Source organism: Pipistrellus hanaki (genome assembly GCF_964339955.1).
Source record: "Pipistrellus hanaki genome assembly, chromosome: 3".
Lineage (NCBI taxonomy): Eukaryota > Metazoa > Chordata > Mammalia > Chiroptera > Vespertilionidae > Pipistrellus > Pipistrellus hanaki.
Genome location: NC_140505.1, coordinates 96022891 through 96041476, shown reverse-complemented (window position 1 = coordinate 96041476; position 18586 = coordinate 96022891). Strand labels below are relative to the sequence as shown.

The following is an 18586-nucleotide window of genomic DNA, read 5'->3' as shown; positions in this document are numbered from 1 at the left end:
TGAAATATTAAGTAAACAAAATAGTGAAAAATTATAAAATTCTTGTCTTGTCTGCACCTACGGCACACCAGGCAACATCTTGCGGCACACTAGTGTGCCGCGGAACAGCGGTTGAAAAATGCTGCCTTAAGGTATATAATTAGGTTGAGTTTTTTTAAATGATTTTTTTTCTTAATGTAGGTATTATTGCTATTAACCTCCCTTTTTTAATTGCTTTTGCTGCATCCTATAAGTGTTGGTATGTTTTGTTTTCATTTTATTTGTTTTAAAATTAAAAAATTTTTTAATTTTTTTCTTTTGATTTCTTATTTTACCCTTATGTTATTCACGGATGTGATTTTTAATTTCAACGTATTTGTGAATTTTTCAGTTTTCCTCTTTTATTTATTTATAAATCCGTACCATTTGCTAAGGTTTGTTTTGTAACAACACATGATCTATCCTGGAGAAAGTTGTGTGTTTGCTTGAGAAGAATGTGTATTCTGCTGATATTGTATTGTATGTTATGATTATCATATCTTCTTGATAACTAGACCTTTTTGTTGTTACATAGTGACTTTTTTATATTTTGTTACAGATTTTAACTTAAAGTCTATTTTGTCTAAGTATAGCTACTTTTTTGCTTTCCCTTATATATGGAATTTTTTTTCCATCCCTTGAATTTGAGCCTATGTGTGTCCTTACTGCTGAAGTGTTTTTAATCCATTCAGGCTGAAGTGTATTATAAAAATACACTCTATGTATTTTTATTGGAAAATTTAATTTATTTACACGAAAAGTAATTTTTTATGGCTAAGAATATTTATCGGTTAATTAGTAATTATTGATAGGCACTAATGCCATCATATTGTATTCTGGCTCATTTGTAGTTGCTTTATTCCTTCTTCCTCCTTTCTCTCTTGCTGCTTTGTGAATTGATGATTTTCTGTAGTGGTATGGTTTTATCCCCCCCTCTCTCTCTGTTTTGTGTATCTACTGTAGGTTTTTGCTTAAACATCTTATAGATAAAACAGTTTATTCTAAGCTAATAACTTGAGTTGCATATAAAAGCTATCTACTTACACTTCCCACAGTTTTGATCTTGATGTCATAATTTACCTCTTTTTATATTGTGTATCCATTAGCAAATTCTTGTAGCTATACTTATTTTTAATACTTTTGTCTTTCAACCTTTACACCAGAGTTAAGTGACTGACATACCACCATAATAAAACATTAAAGTATTCTGAATTTGACTATATAGTTACCTTTTCCAGTATATTTTATATTTTTATACATTTTCATGTTACTAGTTAGTATTGTTTCATTTCATCCTAGAGAACTCCTTTCAGCCCTAACCAGTTTGGCTCAGTGGCTAGAACGTCGACGTGCAGACTGAAGGGTCTCAGGTTCGATTCCGGTCAAGGGCTTGTACCTTGGTTGCAGGCACATACCCAGTAAGGGAGTGTGCAGGAGGCAGCTGATCGATGTTTCTCTCTCATTGATGTTTCTAACTCTCTATCCCTCTCCCTTCCTCTCTGTAAAAAAATCAATAAAATATATATATTTTTAAAAGAACTCCTTTCAGCATTTCTTATAAAGCAGGTTAGTGGTAATGAATTCCCTCAGCTTTGTTTATTTGGGTAAATCTATTTCTCATTTCTGAAAGACAACTTTGCCAGGTAAAGTATTCTTGGTTTTCTTTTTTTCTTTTTTTCTGTTAGCACTTTGAATATATCATTTCACTCTCCTGACCTGCAGGTTTCTGCTAAGAAATCTGCTAAAATCCTTGTGGGGGTTCCTTATATGTAAGTAATTATTTTCCTCTTGCTGGTTTTAAAATTTTCTCTTGTGTGTAACTTTAACCAGCTTTATTATAATGTGTCTTGGAGAAGATTTTTTGGGTTAAAATTTTGAAAGTTACCCATTAGCTTCATGAACTTGGATGTTCAAACCTCTCTCCAGATTTGGGAAATTCTTGGCCATATTTCTTTAAAATAAGCTCTCTGCTCCTTCTCCCTCTTTTGTCCTTTTGGGACTTGAGTAATACATAGATTATTTCTTTTAATGATATCACATAATGGACGTAGGATTTTTTTACTCTTATTCATTCTCTGTTTTGCTCCTCTGACTGATTATTTCAAATGACCTGTCTTCTAGTCCACTAATTCTTTCTTGGTTTGGTTGAGTCTCCTATTGAAGCTTTTTATGAATTCTTCAGTTCAGTAATTGTATTCTTCACCTCTAGGATTTATTTGTTCTTTAATGGTTTCTATGTCTTCGTTGAACTTTTTTATTAATTCATTGTGTTCCTAATTTCATTTAGTTCTCTATCTGTTTTCTTGTAATTGACTGAATTACTTTAAGAGGATTATTCTGAATTTTTTGTCAGACAGTTAATAGATTTCCATTTTTTATGGTCACTCATTAAAGTGTCTTTAGTTTCTTTTGGTGATAATATATTTCATTGATTATGATCCTTGTGCCCTTGTGTTGGTGCCTGTGCATTTGAGGAAGTTGGAACCTCTTCCAGTCTTTACGGGTTGACTCTGTTGGGCAAAGCCCCTCACCAACCAGCCTGTGCAGAGATTCTGGGTGAACCATCTGGTGGTGTTTGCCAGCAGGCTGCTGGAGTACTTGTGTGGGCAGGTCTGATGCCTGAGTTAGCAGACCAGCAGGTCTAGTACTTAGGTACATAGGGACTTCCCTAGTACTTGGATCTGTAGGCATGGACCTGGAACTTGGATCAGTTGTGATAGGCTTTGTGTTTGAATCTGGTTTTGTGGCTGGGACTTGGTCTGCATGGACACATCTGGATTCTAGGTCTCTAAAGGCAAATCAGGCACTAGGGACTACTGGGATGTGTTTAGCATCTAGGCCCACAGAGGCTGGTCTGGTACTGGCATTGGCCAGGAGCCTGGTTTTGCAGGAATCTACCTGGAAGCTAGGGCTACATGGACCAGCCTAGCCCCAGAGCAGTCCTGGAGTCTGGGGCTATAGGAGTTGGCCTGTAGCCTGGGGCCTTCAGGAACTGACTTGGAGATTGGGTCTGTAGGGATTGTTGTGGCACTTAAGTGGACCAGAAATCTGAGTCTATGGGAGCTGGCCTTAGCTGGTCTATTGGTCTTGGCCAGTGGCTTTGAAACATCTGGCCTAGTGCTGGGGTGGGTTGGGGCTTGGGGTGACACAGTCAAATGTCCAGTTAAAGTAAAGGGTTAGTAAGAATAAAAGGGAGGAAAGGAAGGACATCCTAAGTAAAGAAGAGTGTTCTTGAAAGGGCAAGCACTAGCAGTCCTTCTCACATAGAATCCTCTATACTAGCGGTGTCGAACTCAATCAGAGAAGGGGCCAAAATCTAAAATCCAGCCTAAATCGCGGGCCGAATGGTTTACTGAACAGTCATAAACTGACAATGTCATAAACTGACAGCGGAGTGCAGTGATGACAGCGCGGTGCGGGCCACATTGCAAGGCCTGGCGGGCTGGATTTGGCCCGCGGGCCTTGTGTTTGTCATATGTGCTCTATACAGTTAAGTCCTAAGGTTCTGAGGCATCGTGTGCACCTAGAATGATGAGATCTATGTACCATCTTTAGAAAAATTGTGGGAAAATTACTAAATAATTTTTCTTTGCAGAACCCCATTGAGAAAGATAGGCAGGAGAGCACGATGCATTTGTCTTTGAGGCCCTTGAATTGTCAATGGCACCAGAGTGAATTAATCCACTTCTTAAATAGCTCCTGCTTTTTTGGTCTTCCACATTTGTGCACAGAGGGTCATTGAAAGGAGCACTGAGCAGGCTGGGTTTCAAGTCCTCTCTCCCCACTTCAAGCACAGGGTCTCTTTTATAAATCAAAATTAAAGATTCTGCTTAAAGAAAGAGATCTGCTTTAATAGTTTTAAACTATTGGTTTAAGCCAGTGAATTTGAGACATTTGGTAACCAGACCCTCAGTAAGAAATATATTTTCTATTGTTTACTGAAATTTATAAAGTTTCATGAAACAGTCCTTGCCCTTATTATGAACAATGCCCATTGATATTTTTCTATTCTGTGTTTTTTTTTAAAATATATTTTATTGATTTTTTTTACAGAGAGGAAGGGAGAGAGATAGAGAGTTAAAAACACAATGAAAGAGAATCATGGATCAGCTGCCTCTTGCACCACCACCACCCCCCCCCCCCACTGGGGATGTGCCCGCAACTAAGGTACGTGCCCTTGACTGGAATCGAACTTGGGACCTTTCAGTCCGCAGACCGATGCTCTATCCACTGAGCCAAACCAGTCTCGGCTGTATTCTGTTTTTTTAAAGATACGGTTCATGATGATATTTTAAATTAATCATGTTAATTAATCTAACTAACCCTAAACTCATCTCAATTGACCTCAAATTTTAAAACCAATAGTCTTCTTAAAATGGGTTTTGGTATTGGGTTCAAATTCTTACTTGACAGTTTCCTACCTGGCTCAGGTCTCCATTTTCCTACCCATAAAATGGAGACAATGCCTGTCATTCAAAGATGTTATGGAGATTAAATGTGACAATGCTTGTAAAGAATTGGCACAGTGCCTAATATATTGTTAAAAAAAAAAAAAAAGACATTATGTGTGCTTTGGGGAACAGACCTACTATTGTTTGTTCAAGTTTGAACTAAAAAAAATTAAATATGTTCTATAATTTATTTTGAATTTTTTTCACCATCACATCATTTAAGGTGAAAAAAAATATATATATATAAATTTTATATGTTGGAAATTGAAATTTTTTTAGTAAATAAAAAAAATCAGAATGTAGCTATCAATCCAATTTCACTTAAAATACCATAAATATTTAGAAATGACAGCAAGCTAGTGAAAAATTGGGTGAGGAAATCAGTTGAGAACTGAAAAATTCAGTTACTTACTGTCATTATTGGAAGAAAGCAAGTACTTAGCCTTACATAATACTAGGGGCACTTGAAAATTTTTTTTTCAAAAGTCACATTTAAAAAACCAACAATAACAAAATACTAAAACGAATAACCTTTTTTCCACTTTACATTATAGGTGTGTCGAAATTGTGAAAGCTTCTCAATATGTAGAGCTAGCAAATGACCTGGAAATAAATAAAGCAATTACATATTTGAGGCAAAAGGACTTTAACCAAGTAAGTTTAAAAAATTAGATGAAATTTCATATATTAATGGAGCAAAACGAATAGTATTGGGAAACTCCTCTCTAGAATAAAGTTACCTCTGAATATTTTGAAGTTGAGTGACTTCCGTCTGATCATAATTTCCACTATATGATACTTTGTTTGAATTTTGACCGGTTTGCCTGCTCGCGCGCGCGCGCGCGCGCTCTCTCTCTCTCTCTCTCTCTCTCTCTCTCTCTCTCTCTCTCCTTCTTTCTTTTCTTTCTCCTTCCTCCCTCCCTCCCTTCCTTCCTTCCTTCCCCTAGGACATGTTTTTATTGACTTTAGAGAGGAAAGGAGAGACAGGAAACATCAATATGAGAGGGAAACATCAATTGGTTGCCTCCCGAATGCACTTTGTCTGGGATTGGACCTGCACCCTTATGTATGTGTCCTGACCAGGAATTGAACCTGCTGCTTTTTGGTGCATGGGACAACACTCTAACCGACTGAGCCACCTGGCCAAGGCAGTCTTGCTTCTTAAAATGTAAATGCTTTTCAGGTAAAACATGGTTGTTTGCTAAATTACTAAACCATGTTCTAATCCAGAAATTAACTTTCTCCTAGAGGTTTTCAAGCTGCTATCTGAAGCTGCAAGGTTTTTCAGAATTAGTTATTATGTGTATAAGAAGGAAGTCCAGGATCTGGAATAGCAGCCTGGTGCTCCCATCCACTGTTTTCACCTGTTCTCTGTTTTTTGTTTTTGTTTTCGTTTTTGATGTTGCATTGGGCCTAAAAGGGTCCTACTGATAACACAGTTTTAGAATCCTCCAGGATCTCTCACTGCTGCCACGGCTTTCTTGCTGCCTTGGATGAAGGTGGCACAGGTGAAACATAGTTGACAAACCAGAATAGACAGCTTTATAAAAGGGGAAGGGGGACAAAAGAGAATTCAACAGAATGAAACTTGATATTTTAGTTTGTAAAACCAATGGTTAGTGTCATATGTGCGAGCAACTAGAAAGCTCAGCTCCTTTGAGTTTAGACTCAGAGAGCAAGGACCAGAGAGCATCCTATCCCAAGCCTGAGTCTTCAGGCTTTCTTCCAACTGAAAGGCCTTTCTTTTGTCTCGGAGACAATAGGAATGACTAACCCCTTCTAGTCATTTCTAGAGCAGTGAGGAGAATGCCATGTACCCTGTTCATGTTATGATTATGTGATTAGTACAATACAGTGCCATGGACTAATTCCATTTTGTGTATGAATTTAGTGCGCTTAACATTGTTTTAGCACCCTGGCTGGTGTGGGTCAGTGATTAGAGTGTCAGTCTGAGCCCTGAAGGATAGAGGGTTTGATTTCTAGTCAAGGGTAGGTGTCTGGGTTTCAGGTTCCATCCCCAGCCCAGTCGGAGTGTGTGGGAGACAATCAATTTATGTCTCTCTCTCACATCAGTGCCTCTCTCCTTCCCTCCCTTCCACTCTCTCAAAACAAAAATAACAAAAAAAACCCACAAAAAAACACACAAAAAAAAATCAAAGGAAAAAATATCCTCAGGTGAGGGTTTTAAAATTTTTTTTAGCATTTATAAAGCACTAAAAAGACTTTACAAAGGATCTTTATGTCTATTCTTTCATTTGATCATTACACTGTTGGCCATTGAAAGTGCCACTGATAACTCTTTAATGCTGCTGTCATGCTGTTTGAATGGAAGTGAAGTGAGACAGCTTGTTCTTTGTTAACCTGTTAAGGTCATCTCTGGACCAAAAGTAATAATTTTAGTTTGTGAGGTAAGTACTGTTATAGGTCACAAACTAGAAAGAAAAGAAAAAATGTTTGCCAATTTTCTCAACATTTTATTTTTAAATGACCTTTTTATTTTATTTTATTTTTATTTATTTATTTTTTTAAATATATTTTATTGATTTTTCACAGAGAGGAAGAGAGAGGGATAGAGAGTTAGAAACATCGATGAGAGAGAATCATCGACCAGCTGCCTCTTGCACACCCCCTACTGGGGATGTGCCCGCAACCAAGGTACATGCCCTTGACCGGAATCGAACCCGGGACCTTTCAGTCCGCAGGCCGACACTCTATCCACTGAGCCAAACCGGTGCTGGCTAAATGACCTTTTTAGATAGATTTAACAATGTATATCATAGTTTAAGACTTTAATAACAATCTCTTTACCTGTATTTTAAGTCAGAATGTAATTTCTGTTTTCTTTTCAACGTGGCTATCGCATACTAGGGGGCAGATTTCTTTCCCTCTCAGGTGACTTCAGGTATTAATGGCTGTGTACTAATTCCTGTTCACATGACTTATGTTTTAAATTAGCACATACAGCCAAAACCGTTTGGCTCAGTGGTAGAGTGTCGGTCTGTGGACTGAAAGGTCCCAGGTTCAATTCCGGACAAGGGCATATACATTGATTGTGGGCACATCCCCGGTAGGGGTGTGCAGGAGGCAGCTGGTCGATGTTTCTCTCTCATCAGCATTTCTAGCTCTCTATCCCTCTCTCCTCCTCTCTGTAAAAAATCAATAAAATATACTTAAAATAAATAAGTAAATAAGCAAATACATTTGTGACACAATCTGAAGTGCCAGCACAGCCAAGGGTTCTGTGAGCCTGAGGGAGGGCTGGTGAAGGATGAAGAAAAGACAGACAGAATAAGCTGGGTCTAGGTGGATCTTCTGTGCCTGGCTGAGGTCACAGAATAGATCCAAACTGCAAAGCTGATGCTTTATTTATAGTCAGGGACAAACAAGGTAATTTACAATGTTCTTGTAAGTTTCTCTTGTTTTGGCAGCACTTGCTGCCCCTCCCACAGCCCATTAGCTACCCAGGAAAGATCTAGGGAGCAGTCACAAAACCAAGCTTAATTATGTGCCCTCTAGCTGAAACCGGTTTGGCTCAATGGATAGAGCGTTGGCTTGGGGACTGAAGGGTCCCGGGTTCGATCCCCAGTAGGGGGTGTGCAAGAGGCAGCTGATCACCCAGTAGGGGGTGTGCAAGAGGCAGCTGATCGATGACTCTCTCATCGATGTTTCTAACTCTCTCTCTCCCTTCCTCTCGGCACAAAATCAATAAAATATATTTTTTTTAAAAAGTTATGTGCCCTCTAAACTGGGACTTGTTTGTGACTTTGCCACAAGTCAGTCAGAGGCTTAACCCTATAACTGCTCCCTACAAAAGATGAAAACATCTCAATTCTTATTCAAAGTGAAATGCAACTTATAAACTTGCATAAATAGTGGCTTTTCCATGAATAGTGTGGATACTGAGTGAGGGGTCAATGAGGTGACTTCCACTGGTGAGCAGTAAAAGCCACAGTCACTTCTGATATAAGTTTTAGGAGCTTCTTGGCAGTTTAATAGCGGATTTGTTCAAGAATATAAGTGAAAGAGAATCTCAAAAGCAAGGGCGTGCTTATGTTTTTTTCTTCCAGATTTTACTTTGTGGAATTATAAACTGCTGGCCCAAAACTCCCAACAGTTTTCTTTAAAGTAATAAAAACCCCTGAAAATAATAGTTGTTTAGTTATATTATAACCAAGGCTTATGGAATCTAGTATTTTTAAATCTTCTACCCTTAAAAACATTGAGTGAACTATGTTTCATGGCACTTCTTTTGAGTTCAGACATTTGAACAGCGTATAGGTCAGAGTTTGTATAGGTCAGATATTTTCAATACCAGTGGCTGGTAGCCATTGTCAAAACTCAATAGGACTTTTGCTGGGACACAGTGCTCTCTGGGAGCAGGAGGCACAACGAGGCAAAGCATTTTTTACTCAGTAATGCATTTGGAAGGGAGGGGGAAGAAAAGGAGGAAGGGAGGAAGGGAAGCAGGGACGAAAAGGAGAGAGGAGGAAGGAAGACCATCATCTTTTTTAAAATCTTTTTTTACACTCTGATATATCTCAGTAATATCTAGTTTGATAACTCATTCACCTTTCATGCAAGGTGTCTGGCCATTCCAAATGTCCTGTTGGGTTACGATTATCTCAGACCTCCAGGTGGTTAAAAGTGAACTTTGATTTCTCATAGCTTTAAAATGTACTTCTATTTGGGTCTACTTCATATTATTTTTTGTATTTCTTCCCCTTCTGGAATTCCAGTTATGTTTGTCAGTGGTGGTCAAGGGGGGGGTCTCTGGCCTAGGAAAGTAAGTTCTGACAGAGACAGTACTCTATGCCCCTAGTTCTTGTCTTGCTTATAGGAATGAATCCAAACAAGAGACAACAAATAGGAAAAATAGGTGAGGATTTATTTGTAGGAAAGAAATATACTCAGGACCTGAATGGGCAACTCAGCCAGCAAGGCTGAACCAAGTGCCCTGAGCGGGCAGCTCAGCTGGCTGAGACCAAACCGAGTGCCCTGATATTTGGAAGTTTAGAGGTTTATATTCCTAGGCTGGAACACTCCTAAGCAAGGAACAAGTCACCCTCTTCCTCATGTCTCAGAACAATGTATCTGTAAGTTATAAGGCTCCTTCATCTAGGTGCTGCGCACCAGTTAGACCACCTCCTGGAGGGCTCTGAATCTTTCCCCCTCGCACAGAGGCTGCCACCTCCATTGTCTCTTTTCAGTTTGTCGCTTCTCACACGTATTTTCTCCAAGCCCCAGCTGCCTCTCCCAGCTCAAATCTTTCTAGCTGCCTACTCGAACATGTTTATATGAGATTTCACTGGGTTTCTATATGTCTCTTACGGTCTTTTCTAAGAACATTTTGAAGCCTTTTATTTTTCTGTGCTTATTTTACTAGTATTTAGTTGGAACATTTTCTGGGTTCTTGTTTGATCTTCAAATTCTTCTTGTCTCTGTAGCTCTTCAGTGTCTTCACAAAATATTTTCAGTATTTTATCTAATTTTCTAATTGTTCTCTGTAGGAGAATGGTCTTTTTAAAAAAAAAATATATATATATATATTTTATTGATTTTTTACAGAGAGGAAGGGAGAGAGATAGAGAGCCAGAAACGTCGATGAGAGAGAAACATCGACCAGCTGCCTCTTGCACACCCCCTACTGGGGATGTGCCCGCAACCAACGTACATGCCCCTGACCGGAATCGAACCTGGGACCTTTCAATCCGCAGACTGGCTCTACCACTGAGCCAAACCGGTTTTGGTGAGAATGGTCTTCTATAGGCTAGTTTCTAATAGCCAGAAGCAGAAATTCTAGAATTATTTTGCAAAGAGCAAATTGGATCATGTCTTTTATGTAAAATCTTATCACCCACCCCATTATGCAGGGCAAATGAAACTATATAACAAAACTCACTGGCTAGATATTTACTTTCTCTTTGGCTGTGTCTAATATAGAATTAAACCCATCTATTGCATTCTTAATTTTATTATTTATTTTTTAAATACATAAATATTTTAATTGATTTCATAGAGGAAGGGAGTGGGAGAAAGAGATAAAAACATTAGTAATGAGAATCATTGATTGGCTGCCTCCTGCAAGCCCCCTACTGGGGATCGAGCTCAAAACCTGAGCATGTACCCTTGACCGGAACCAAACCCAGAACCATTCAGTCTGCAGGCCAACGCTTTATCCATTGAGCTAAACCAGGTAGGGCCATTGTTAATTTTAGATATTATATTTTAGTGTAATTTTATTTTTTATAAAATTTAATTCTCAAATGAAATTCTCTGTTTGTCATCTGTTTTTAAAAAATATATTAGTGAAACTGCCTTTTGTCAGTCCCTGCTCCTACAGTTCTGATACTAATCTTTCCCCAACTGTAAGCTTGAACATTGTCATATTACAATGGTAATAACTTCCAGATATTTTATTTCTAGGCTATAGAGACTTTGAAAATGTTTGAAAAAAAGGACAGTAGAGTGAAAAGTGCAGCTGCAACCAACCTCTCATTCCTGTATTATTTAGTAAGTTTTATGTTTTTATAATTAAGAGTTGAAATGTGGTATTTTCATGTTGCTAAATTTCTGGCTGAGGAGCATGCGTAGGGAGAGGCTCACGAGAGGACATGCAGAATGTCAGTGGAATGGCATATGTGGAGGGCCAGGTCATGAAAAGTTCTGGGTAAGGGGTTGAGTTTATGGGCATGAGTAAGAGGACCATCTCAGGAGGAGAAAGGAGGGTGAAAAGTAGTGGAAAAATCACATCATGAAATTATAGAGTGTAGACCTGGGAGATGAGCTGGAGACATATTTCAATTCAATCCTAGTAATAACAAAAGTGACATCTTAGGTTATATGACTTATGTAAGGTCACAGTGTCATCTGTAACAAGCAGAAGTTGAATATCTATGGATGCCAATCATGGGGAAGACTAAAGGCTAAAAGCTTCCTAAAAACGAACATTTATAATTTAGAGTGAAGGTGGCAGGTGGGTAGAGTAGGAAGGAGAAAGGTTGGTTGAAAGTAGAGAATATAAAATTAATGTGAGATGTTAAATGCTTTAGAAATTCTGAGGAAGCAGAGAATCCAAGATGGCTGCTCGGGTAGGCAACTAGCCGCAGCCGCACACAACAATTTTAATAAATACAACTAAAATATAAAATGGACATTACCCAGAACTACAGGAAAGTCGACTGACTGGAAATCCTACAACAAGAAGCAAGGAGAAAACCAGAAGGAAGCACGGAGGAGCTGTAAAAGCCTAAGGTACGGAGACACGCGGCGCACGCGGAGAGGACGGAGCCGGAGAGGAGGGAGGCCGAGTGCCTGGCGGGCGTTCCCTAGCGGAAAGGAGATAAAACTCCGACTGTGCTGGGCCCCCGACTGCTCTGAACCCCAGTTCTGGGCCAGACCCCGGGGACTCAGGCTCAGCCATAGGGAGCTGGGCTGTAAGTCGGAACCCCGGGGTAGCGGAGAAAGGAGGTCCCGGAGGCGCGCACACTGCCCCCAGAGAAGGGCCGGCCGGCTGTGCCGCGGGATTGCCCTGACGGGAAGGAGACTGGGGCTCCAGACTGCTGTGAACGCCACCTCCAACTCCACTTCCAACTGAACTGAACCCCAGTTTCGGGCCCATTGCGGGAGAGCTTACACTGTTTGGTAGCAGGCGAAAATCGAGGGCACCTTTCTCTCAGAGGCGCTTGCAACAAGTACTGAAGGACCCTGAGTCTCAGGAGTCGCATAGGGCGGGGCTGACGGAAGCCGAGGCTGTAGGCTCCACCCTGAAACGCCGCCCCATCAGGAAAGCTGCCTGCGAAAATGCCTAAACCAAATAGATCACAAAAGAAAGAAATGGAGGACAAAAAGCGACTGGATATAGAGTTCAAAACCACACTTATAGGGTTTTTCAAGAGACTCCTAGAAAAGGCCGATAAAATAAATCAGACCTATGAGGATATGAAAAGGGATCAACAAGAAATGCTAAGGGATCAACAAGAAATAAAGAATACATTGTCTGAAATAAAAAATATTCTACAGAGTCCTAAAAACAGAAGGGAAGATCGCAAGAATCAAGTCAAAGATTTGGAACATAAAGAGCCAGAAGACACTCCTCCACAGAAGCTAGAAGGCAAGAGAATCCAGAAAATTGAAGATAATGTAAGAAACCTCTGGGACAACTTCAAACGATCCAACATCAGAATCATGGGGGTCCCAGAAGATGAGAGAGAGCAAGATATCGAAAACATACTGAAAGAAATAGTGACAGAAAACTTCCCCCACCTGGGGAAAGAATTGGACTTACAAGTCCAGGAAGCACACAGAACTCCAAATAAGAGGAATCCAAAGAGGACCACACCAAGACAAATCATAATTAAGATTCCAAGAGCAAAGGACAAAGAGAGAATATTAAAAGCAGCAAGAGCTAAGCAGGTGGTTACCTATAAAGGAGCACCTATACGATTGTCAGCTGATTTCTCAACAGAAACCATGCAGGCCAGACGGGAATGGCAAGAAATATTCAAGGTGATGAATAGCAAGAACCTACAGCCAAAAATACTCTACCCAGCAAAGCTATCACTCAGAATCGAAGGTCAGATAAAGAGCTTCACTAATAAAAAAAAGCTAAAGGAGTTCATCACTGCCAAACCAGAATTATATGAATTGCTGAAGGGGGTTCTTTCAGAAGAGAAAGTAAATAAAGATAAAAATATGAACAACAAATACGTAACTATCAACAAGTGAATCTAAAAACCAAGGAAATTAAAAAAAAAAATCTGATGAACAATATTAACTGTTGAATATAATAGAATCAGAGGTATGGAAGGGGAGTGAACTGATGATTCTTGGGGAAAAGGGGACGGGAATGTGGGAAGAGACTGAACATAAACTGTGCACCTATGGATGAGGACAATGGGGGTTGGGGAAAGGGCAGAGGGTGGGGTGGGAAGGGGGCGGAAAAGGAACACTTGTAATAATATGAACAATAAAAATTTATTTAAAAAAAAAAAAAAAATTCTGAGGAAGCAAATAGCATTTTAACTTAGAGATTGGGGGACAATCCCAGATAGAAGTTGGATCTTAGAAGTCAGACTGTAGATAAAAGTGAAGGGGACATTTGTCAGGAACTAAGGGAGTAAACAAAGCACTGAGGCAAGAAAGCTGGGAGGGAAGGGGTGCTTAGGATCATTGTGTTCGATTCTACTACACTTTCAGTCCCTCTCAGCTTCTGGTTTGTGCACAATGAGAATTGTTGCCATATAGCACCTCTGTTATGGTGGCAAGGTGTTGCAGCCCTCAGTGTGAAGAGGGACAAGAGAGAAAACCCCTGGTGAGGAAGGACCCCAGGTTTTATTCTGTTGGCATGAGAGTGATGCCAGGGGCATGTCCAGATGAGTGTGTGAATTAGAGGGAAAGATACCAAGTTTGTTATTAAATACATTTTTAAAATTTTGTAGTGATGGTGATATAACTCAAATGGCCAAGGAAGCATGTGGAACACTGATCTCAGACTGGAAGTCAGAATAGAGATAAAATTTGATTATTGTCTCTGTGAATAATAAGTTTTCATAAAAGACTAGTGGCCTGGTGCACAAAATTGGTGCAGGGGAGGGTGGTGGTGTCCCTCAGCCTGGCCTGCATCCTCTCCAATCTGGGACCCCTCAGGGAATATCCGGCTATATCTGTGGGTTCGGGCCTAAACCGGCAGTTAGCACATCCCTCTCGCAATCCGGGACCGCTGGCTCCTAACCACTCACCTGCCTGATTGCCCCTAACCACTCTGGTTGCGGCCTGCTCGACCCCAACTGCCCCACCACCCCCGGCCTTCTCCCAACTGCCCCCCTACCATTCTGATTGCCCCCAACTGCCTCTTTCCGGTCTGATCACATAAAATATATAAAATGCCATTGAACTGTACATTTTTAAAGGGTAAATATTTAAAATATATTTGCATTTTTCAGAAATTCCATCAGAGAGTGTTATGAAAGAAGGGATATAGGATTTAGAACATGCACAGTAGTGGGTGCTGTGGGGGTTAAGGAGAAGAAGAGGTGTTTGGGGATCTGAGCAAAGGTCATCATTCAGATGAATTGCTTAGCACATCCAGAAGCCACCCAAGGGGGACTTCATGGAGTGGCTGCCTCCTCTGGGTCCACTGCCAAGCCTTAGCATGGATCTGGGTCACCATTATTAGGAGGGACAGTGCAGGGAGAAAAGTCAGTATGGAGTGTGTGAATGAGGACAGGCTAGAAACCCAGCATCTCTCCATGGGGCATGCATTGATGGCCAGAAAAGGACCTGTGAGGAAGGCTGCTGCTTCATATTCTAGAAGTTCCCTCAGCCAACTCTGAACAAGACCCACGCAGGTAAAGGTGTTCTGGGAACTGTGGCCCCTAGCCTTGCTGAGGCAATAGAGCACCAAAGGCCACACCACCTGAGAGCTGTGAGGTCCCGTGGCTCACATGAAGGATGGCAGGGTCCTGATGGAGCAGGGCAGCAAGGCAGCATGAAGGAGTGCAGACAACCGAGGGCTAGAAATGCAGGACCTAGTAGGTGACCCACCCAGTTAGATCATAGCTTCTTTAGGATTCGAGGTTTAAGAAGCATGGTGTGGCATTTGAAATGGAACCATCTACATATAGTGATGTTATTCAAAACATGACACTGTGGAGTTGAAATTGCTGACAAGTACAAATCTTTTGTAGAATAAGCCTAGCAAAACCAAGATATGTAAAATACTTGTTTCTGTTTTTCCTGTTTATAATCTCAAAAAAATATTTGATGAACTTCAAATAAATTGTATATATTTTGTGCTTTAGGAAAATGACTTTGTACAAGCCAGCAGCTATGCAGATTTAGCTGTGAACTCTGATAGATATAATCCATCTGCTCTTACTAACAAAGGGAATACAGTGTTTGCAAATGGTGATTATGAGAAGGCAGCTGAATTCTATAAAGAGGCTCTGAGAAATGATTCTTCTTGTACTGAAGCACTTTATAATATTGGTAAGTAAGAGAGGACTTTTTTTTTGTACTTTTTAAAATTTATTTTTATTGATAGTATTACAAATGTCCCCCACTTTCCCCTTTGCTCCCCTCTTCCCAGCTCCCACCCCACCAGACTTTCACCCCACTATTGTCTGTGTCCATGGGCTATGCATATATAAACAGGAATGTGCTAATTTAGCCAGGCTTCAGGACCGCTCAGGAGGAGCTGCGCATGCAGATGGGTGGGAGGGAGCTATGTGCCACCCCCCCAGCCCCAACAGCCACAGGGAGGCTGGGGCTGGGGGCAGGCCAGAGTGGAAACACAACACACGGAGAGGCTGGGGCTGGGAGAGGGCTGGAGTGGAGACACAACACACCGGAGCGCCTGCCCCCGCCCCAGCCGACACATCGCAGTGGCTGGGGCGTGTTCCAAGCTGCCGCTGCGCAGCTCGGAGCCGCTCCCACCCCAGTGGACACACGCAGTGGCCCACTATGTGGGTCAGGCGCGGATCCCCGCCCCGCCACGGGCGCCTCCTCATGCGATTTCAATCGCGTGCTGGGCTTCTAATATGCATATTAAGTTCTTCGGTTGATCTCTTCCTGCCCTCCCTTCCCCACTTCCCTCAGATATCTGTCAGTCTGTTCCATGCATCCATGACTCGACCTATTTCGTTCATTAGATTGCACATATAAATGAGATCATGGGATATTCATCTTCCTCTGACTTATTTCACTTTGCATAATAATGTCTAGGTCCATCCATGCTGTCTCAAAGGGTAAGAGGTCCTTCTTTACAGCTATATAGTATTCCAATGTGTGATTGTACCACAGCTATTTTATTCTCTCATCTACTAATGGGCACTTAAGCTGTTTCCAGGTTTTAGCTATTGTAAATACCTATACAGTGAACATAAGGGTGTGTATATAAGGGTGTGTATATTCTTTCTGATTGGTATTTCAGGATTCTTAGTATATTTTGCCAAGGTTGGGATTGCTGGGTCAAATGGCAGTTTCATTTTTAAATTTTTGAAGAAACTCCATTCTATTTTTCATATAGCATTCCTACCAGCACTACTGGGGTTCCCTTTTTTCCACATCCTTGCCAGCACTTGTCATTTGTTGATTTCTTGATGGTAATCATTCTGGCAGGTGTGAGGTGATACTTCATTGTCCTTTTAATTTGCATCTCTCTAATGATCAGTGACATTGAGCATTTTTTCATATGTCTCTTGGCCATCTGTATGTCCTCTTTGAAGAAGTGTGTATTTAGGTCCTTTATCCATTTTTTTAATTGGATTGTTTGTCTTTTGTTAAGTTGTATGAGTTCCTTATATATTTTGGATAATAACCCTTCGTTAGATATATCATTGCCAAATATGTTCTCCCATACAGTGGGCTTTCTTGTTTTGTTGATGGTTTCTTTTGCTGTGCAAAAGCTTTTAATTTTGATATAGTACCATTTGTTTATTTTATCCTTTTAAAACATTTTCTTTGCCCTAGGAGATGTGTCCATAAACCTATTTCTACAAGAGATGTCTGAGATTTTGCTTCTTATTGTTTCTTCTAGGATTTTTATGTTTTCCCAACTTTTATTTAAGTCTTATCCATTTTGAGTTTTTCTTGTATATGGTATAAACTAGTGGCCCAGTGCACAAAATTCATGCACAGGGGTGGGGGGGACATACCTCAGCCCAGCCTGCACCCTCTCCAATCTGGGACCCCTCAAAGGATGTCCTACTGCCGGTTTACATGGATTGGGCCTAAACTGGCAGTCAGACATCCCTCTCACAATCTGGGACTGCTGGCTCCTAACCGCTTACCTTCCTGCCTGCCTGATTGCCCCTAACCACTCTGCATACTGGCCTGCTTGACCCCAACTGCCCCGCCACCAGCCTGCTTGACCCAAATACCCCCTGCCAGGATGATCACCCCAAACTGCCCCCTGTGCCAGTGTGCTTGCCCCCAACTGCCCCCCTGCTGACCTGCTCACTCCAAACTGCTCCCCCACTGTCCTCATCATCTCCAACTGACCCCCACTGATGGCCTGCTCACACCCAACTGGCCCCCCTGCTGGTCTGCTTTTCCCCAATGGCCTGCCCCCCACCAGCCTGATCACCCACAACCACCCTCCCCTCCTGGCCTCTAACCACCTCTACCTGGGCCCTGCCACCATGACTTTGTCCAGAAGAACATCCGGAAGGTCTCCTGGGAAGTCTCCCAGTCTAATTAGCATATTACCCTTTTATTAGATAGGATAGAGGCCTGGTGCATGGGTGGGGGGCGGCTGGTTTGCCCTGAAGGGTGTCCCAGATCAGGGTGGGGGTTCCCTTCGGGCATGGGACAGCCTGAGCTAGGGGCCTGTGGTGTTTGTAGGTCGGTCCTGCCCCCATGGGTTGAGGGTCCCAACTGTGGTGCCTGCCCAGCCTGGCCTGCCCAGCCTGGGTGAAGGGCTGAGAGCCGTTTTCAGGCTGGCCAAGCCCCCCAATGGGGACCCTCACCCCAGGGGAATGGCCAGGCTGGGTGAGGGGCTGATGGCTGTTTTCAGGCTAGACACGCCCCCCTCACACACTCTCCCCCACACCCCCTCCCCCAGCGACCCAACCTCTCAGCTCCTCCTTTTTTTTTCAGTGCCTCTTTGAGTGGAGGCCAGGGCGGCTGGAAGCAGGTATCTGGGATTTATTTATCTTCTATAATTGAAACTTTGTAGCCTTGAGCAGAGGCCAGTCAGGGCAGGAGGGAAGCTTGGCTTCCTCCATCGCCAGGAGCAACCCAAGCCTCCTGCTCACTCCAGCTCCGTGGCCGCCGCCATCTTCGTTGGGTTAATTTGAATACTCTCTCTGATTGGCTGGTGGGCGTAGCAGAGGTACAGTCAATTTGCATGTTTCTCTTTTATTAGATAGAATTGGTGATCTAATTTTATTTTTTTAAGTGTATTCATCCAATTTTCCCAACACCATTTATTGAAGAGACTATCTTAATTCCATTGTATGATGTGGGTAGATTTCTGGGTCTTTGTTCTATTCCATTGATATGTATGCTTGTTCTTGTGCCAATGTCATGCTGTTTTAAGTATAATGTCTTCGTAGCATAATTTGATATCTGGTATTGTGATTTCTCCAACTTCATTCTTCTTTCTCAAGATTGCTGCA

General features: G+C 41.6%; 1 protein-coding gene across 11 annotated transcripts in view; it reads left to right on the top strand.

Annotated features, from left to right (window-relative positions):
• The window catches only part of IFT88 (intraflagellar transport 88), a 172175-nt gene that overhangs the window by 74819 nt on the left and 78770 nt on the right, over positions 1–18586 (top strand). For all 11 annotated transcript variants that reach the window (XM_084878565.1, XM_084878562.1, XM_084878568.1 and 8 more), the window contains 3 exons: positions 5024–5123; positions 10893–10979; positions 15269–15455. In XM_084878565.1, coding sequence (XP_084734691.1) covers positions 5024–5123; positions 10893–10979; positions 15269–15455 — 374 coding nt within the window. The remainder of the gene's footprint in view (positions 1–5023; positions 5124–10892; positions 10980–15268; positions 15456–18586) is intronic.